The following is a 6,000-nucleotide window of genomic DNA, read 5'->3' as shown; positions in this document are numbered from 1 at the left end:
AACAGCCCACCTTCCATCCTGTCAGCGTGTCACAATGTCACAAACTTGGATGACTTGGGTGTCACACTATACAATATCTAGCAAGTAATGCATGACTTTTGTGACAGTCACGTTAAAGGGGTATTAATATTCTAACCATCCCACAGCACAATATGACCATAGGAATCAAGAATGAGCCCACCAGCAACATTCAGTATCCATTCATCACCACAACAAAGAAAACACGTTTTCCTGTTAGGGTTGAAAAAGCAACAATAAAATTATAGAAATGGTGAATTGACAACAAGACTTGCTGACTTGCTGATGATTTGCTAGATGCAAAAACGAGTTGATGCCTATATATGACACACTTGTCACTAGTTGAAGCCTGCTTGAACATTATGGAACCATTTATCTTTTTAGCCACCAGAGGGTGTAAAATCTACACAGCTGATGTACGCAGCACAATACAGGGTTGCTTAATGCCTCCCTGGTGCCCTCATACACCATGTTATCTTTTTGCTGATATAAGTTCCCAATTTTCATAAAAAAAACTTTTTTCCCTGGTGGGCAGAATATTATCAATTCATTGAATCAAAGCCTCAGTGTGTTAGAGGAATAATACTGTGCATTATTTGTGTGTTGGCTATTCTTTTAGTTAGGCCACTATATATGTGTGTGTGTGTGTGTGTGTGTGTGTGTGTGTGTTTTATGTATGGTTGATGTATTTCATCATATTGATAATCTCTAAATTGGATTGCAGCAACTTCTACTTTTATGTGCAGTCAGTCAGCCAAGGTGGTGCTGTTATGGAAGCGCTGACTTCTCGTAATGGAGAAATAAATGTAGGGAGCAATTAAATTGTAATGTTTTTTATATGGCCTCACAATAGTTGCAAGGTCCGCAAAAGCCAGTCCACTATCTTTCCTCACAACTGTGCCCCCATACGTCTCCACGGAGCTTCCGAAGAGAATTTCACAAAGGACTAACCATTGCAGCGGAAGGTGACAGTCTAAAGCCTCCGCGGATGGATACCATATATAACAGAAACATGGCTCTAGATTTCAGTATTGTTAACGCAACGGCGAGCGAAGAGGACCTGCCGTTTGACATAATGTGATAGAGCTGTACTGTCATAAAGATTATACAGCGTTTATCGGCAGGTTACAGTAGTTACTAACCTAGAAGGAAATTCATTGGAATCGGTGGCAGGTTCTTATGGCTGCTGCCCTGTCAGACTTGACGACGAAGAAAACAACGAAGTGTTTTTATGTGTCACACGGATGAAATTAATGTTCATCGAGCAAACATCAGTGTTTTCAAAGAGGAGAGAAATGTGTGTTGTGGAATGGGACATCTCGGCCAAGAGGACAGAAAAGACGGAATAACGCCTTGAGACAGACCCCAGTTCCATGTTGACATTGTTTTGTGTTGTTGCATCCTTCAGATTTTTCGAAGCTAACTGTTAACTAGCTAGCTAATGTCGGCTAGCTATCTAGTTCGCCACAACTTGAGTATTTCAGTTAGAGGCAGGTTAAATTATTCAACTGACAAGTAACGTCCGACGAGGTATTTGCATAATTTCATTAATGCTAGCATGTTTGCAGAGACCAACAATGGGCAGTATGACGCTGGATGTAGCAGCGGGGTTATGTCACTGTCAGGCTAACAGATAGCTGAGGGTGTCTGCAGCTGCCTGCCTTGAGTGTTTGCATGGTAATGTCCAGCGGGCTTGGCATCATGTAGACTGTCTTTCTGAACAGGTTAGGTCACTGAGGAAACGCGCCGAGTTAGTGAGCCTCCTTGCAGTGTAATGCAGAGCTGAATTGCTAGCTATCCAACTGGGTCAAAGAATGACAGCTGGCACCGATACTGTGTAGCTCAGGATTGTGGCTAGCCATGCCTAAAGCCGTCTGCTCTGTTTCATAGTGGACATACAAGCATCCCGACCTACTGGCAGGGGCATCTGAAGCACCATGCCCCGTCTGCATCTCTTATACGAGCAATAAAGCATATTAGAACAGAGTTGGCGGACAGCAATGCCAGTCAGCCAGTCATGAAATAAACCTGCAGTGCAACAAACATCACCAGGACGAGCTATAAGTGGACAATTTACACCAGGATTATTTTCTCAAGTCAAGTGAAGAGAAGAGCAAACCTTCAAAGGCCGCCCACTGAGCCCAGCATCAACTGGACCGTCAGTCCTTTACAATGGAGACAGTGGGGGACTTCGAGTACAGCAGAAAAGACCTGGTGGGACATGGAGCCTTTGCTGTGGTGTTCAAAGGGAGGCACAGGAAGGTAAATAGGCCTGCAATGCTTTTCTTCTCCCCTCCCCTCCCTCTTTCCTCAGAGAGAGAAAGGGGGCAAGTGACAGCTTCATTTGAAAATCTGGGTCAATGGCAATGCAGAATGCAGCGAGCACTGTCCTCACAGCGGCATCTCTGTGCTGTCACTTTTTTGGGAGGTAATATTAGTGGGCATAGATGCATAATTGTATAAACATATTCAGTTTACCTGATGCAACGTACAGTCAGCTGTGACAGTGGATTTCAGTGTTATTTCATCAGCCTGCCGTTATTTTGAGGTGTGTTTTCATGTCTCTTCGTTCATTCATGAAACGGATGAGTCAGGCAGCAGTGAATGACTTGCTGACGTACTGAGGCTGGGGGGAGGATGGGGTGCAGTGTTTTTCCTCTCCCTTTTTAAGGATAGGAGCCTTCCTTATATAAGAGCTGTGCCAGGTCCATTCATACTCATGCTCGGACTACCTATTAGATTCTTAATACGATGAAACTGTTATTCTATCACTGTTACGTTAGGTTGGGGTGTGGTTTTCTATAAGGCACAGAATGACACAGGGATGGTGGGTTTGTTTATGTGTGTGGGTGAGAGAGAGATGCAGTAGAATGACATCATGGCCCCCCAATGCCACTGGTGTGAAACAGATGGTCCTGATTTCCTCAGTGAAAGCCACATTAGGCCATCCCCACACCCTGTCGTAGTCTGGGGATAGCAGCTTCTGTCTATTGAAATCAATAACTAGCTCACAGCCTGGAAACTGAACTGGATGTAGGACTGCGAATCATCAGCTGATCATCATTGGAAGCGATGCATAATGTGAGCGCATCCATCCACCGGTCACATGCCCCCACCCCATCCTGTTCAAATGAACCTGGCATGTGAGCAGAGTATTTATAACTCCTAGCATCTGCATGTCATCTAGCCTATTTATAGGATTATTTCCACCTAGGAGAAACAGGGAGGTTGCTGCCACCTACATGCAACAGAGGTGATGGATTGCTTCATCCCTTAAGCAGTGTTGGATGTTACCTGGGAGCTCCTGTTATACTCTAGACCAGTGATTCTCAACCTTTTTCATTTCAAGGACCCCTAATTTAGTCCATATTGATGAGATTTTGTCTCTTGAACCCAAATCTGAGAATACTTTTTATTGTTAGATATGATTTTGTCCAGAATTCCATGACTATTTGTATTGTAGGTAGAGAGATAACAGTGAAACTATGATCAAAACAGTCATTCTTCTACATTATGTAATTGTGTTCACTTCTTGTAAATTAACAACAACAATTCATCAATTTGCTGGGAACCCCTTGGAACTCACTCAAGGACCCCTGGTGGTCCCTGGACCCCACGTTGAGAACCACTGCTCTAGACCTAGTATCAGCCTATTAGGCATGTAGGCTCATCAGATATAAGGTAACATAGATTAGAATGGACTTGTAATTGCCTGGCTTTACTTGTATCTGGACTTTAAAGAAGCCTTGATCTTTAGCTATTTTAAGAATGGCCTGGCCAAAATAAACAAGGTTTCGTGTTGCCTATTAAGTCACCATGAAATTAAAAATGACTTTTTCACCTTGTTAGGTAATTTTCCACATCATTACGTACCTATTTAACACATGCCAAAAAAAAATGCAGTTCCAGTTGAACTCCTGGACAAGCATATTTAAACATTTTAGAGCGTAATAGCGCCTTATAGTTGCATTGTAAAAACACTGTATTCTCATCTGAGGAGCCCAAATCTGATATATGTTCATACTCCTTGGGCGATGTACCCTTCCGGGCTAATAGTGCTGATCTGCCTGTCTATCACAACAGCTTCGGCTACCATGTTGACGCAGTGTTGCTGACGCTAATCTCTTTGTTGCTCACACCACCATAATCGCTGTGATTCATAAATGAGATCATGTGTTATTCTGGAGAAAGAGCATCCTTCCTTCGCCGGATGTCTTCCAGCAGCAGATGGTGCTTACTCTGCACTACTTCGCTGTCCATTATGTGGCACGCCACCAAGCCATTAGTTGGGTTTGATAGAAAGTAACCCCCCCCCCCCGACTCGCTCCATCATTACATGATAGGCCAGCAGGGTCACATTTTTTTCTATGGGTGTGCTGTCTGCAGCTCAGCCTCAGTCACACTTGGCTGGGCAGAGTGTCAGTGAGCTAGGGATGGATGTAGCTCAGCCGCCAGTGTATCTCGCGCACACACACACACACACAGACTAACACATGCAGTCTCACTCGTGCGCTGAACTCTGCCAGGCCTGAGGCGCAGAACACCCGCAGAACCAGAACATCTCCTATTAACCTAGATTCATTTGGAAAGCATCGCTTTTTATTCATAGAATTCCTTTCTACAGTTTCCCATCTGACTGACCATGTATACAGTGTTGGTTTCAGGTGTCATTACTGAAGCTCAGCCGCTCTCTCATTGTCTCCCTGTGTTTTGCTCAAGGGCAAAGGAACAGTCTAGCACTCTCCTGGCTTTATTCCTGTGCCCTTAGTTGGGTGTCGGGCGTCCGTAGCAGATGCACCGAGAGTCCTTCGCCTCACGTGAGCTGCAAACGTCTTTTTATACCCGCTCCAGGAGCTCATGTGGAAACATTATCTCAGGCAGGGGAGAAAATAGGTCTCTCTCCTCTCACTTAGCTTTTAGTGTAAAGTAGGCTGCCTCCGGTTCTAGCTGTCATTTGAGTGCGTCGTCATTCAGTGTGTCATTCAGCGCGACAGGGTGGCCTATCTGTCAGAAACCCAAGTTACCCAGTATTATTAAAACGGCTAAGATTTCCTCCGTCCTAGCTGTCTCCCACACAATGATGCTGACAATACAATTGCAGCCAGCTGGCTTGGCTTTTTACGCAATACACACAGACACACACACACACATTGCACTTGGCATTAAAGGAAAACCACCCTAACACACTGTAGCCTAATGTAGATATTGTAGATGTCTGTAAGAGTGTCCAAGGGTGGATGTTTCTTTTAAGTTGTTCTTTTGAGACTGAACCATAAGACCAGATGCATCTAAAGGGGTTTTAACTACTTTATTTTCTCCCTTCGTCCTCCACTCTGCGCTCTGTAGAAGACAGATTGGGAGGTGGCCATCAAGAGCATTAACAAGAAGAACCTGTCCAAGTCCCAGATCCTTCTTGGCAAGGAAATCAAAATCCTGAAGGTGAGCGTGACACTTAATTGCTTCTCACTTATCTCCTGAATGTACTTAAAGAATGATTTGACATCAACCTTGCGCGAGTCTGTGCCTTTGACGGAAAAGGGCCTTGACTTTGTCGTTAGAGATGTCAGTGAAAGTGATCACATCAGCTGTAGTTAATGGTGCTGCTAATGCGTCTTGTTTTTCTGCTCTGTTTTTTACCCAGGAACTTCAGCATGAAAACATTGTGGCACTTTACGATGTCCAGGTAAGTTCTTATCTTTTCTGCATTGAGATAAGCTTAAAGGCGTATTAAGTAATCTATGACTTTTGATGGCCAAGGAATTGCCACAACATCAACTGGTCTCTCACACAGCTTACGGAGTCATGGAGTCAGTGGCCTGTAGTTGAGAAATGTCGCAAAACTACGAGTGTGGCTGATCTAGAATGAATCTTACCTTTTGGTTAATCAGGATTAATTGCCATGGGGATGGCGGCCAGCATTGCTAGATGAAAACTCCCACCCCGAGAAGCTTGATGAATATGGGTCAATATGTCTCTCCATTA

The 6,000-nt window shown here is 44.2% G+C and overlaps 1 protein-coding gene across 1 annotated transcript in view; it reads left to right on the top strand.

Annotated features, from left to right (window-relative positions):
• The first annotated feature begins 1,117 nt into the window (after window positions 1-1,117).
• ulk2 (unc-51 like autophagy activating kinase 2) overlaps window positions 1,118-6,000 on the top strand; it is a 39,412-nt gene continuing 34,529 nt past the window's right edge. The window contains exons 1-3 of the mRNA XM_071922156.2: window positions 1,118-2,280; window positions 5,365-5,457; window positions 5,660-5,701. Coding sequence (XP_071778257.1) covers window positions 2,191-2,280; window positions 5,365-5,457; window positions 5,660-5,701 — 225 coding nt within the window. The 5' untranslated portion in view covers window positions 1,118-2,190. The remainder of the gene's footprint in view (window positions 2,281-5,364; window positions 5,458-5,659; window positions 5,702-6,000) is intronic.

This window comes from Centroberyx gerrardi, chromosome 6 (assembly GCF_048128805.1).
Source record: "Centroberyx gerrardi isolate f3 chromosome 6, fCenGer3.hap1.cur.20231027, whole genome shotgun sequence".
NCBI lineage: Eukaryota > Metazoa > Chordata > Actinopteri > Beryciformes > Berycidae > Centroberyx > Centroberyx gerrardi.
This window is presented reverse-complemented; position numbering and strand designations above follow the sequence as displayed.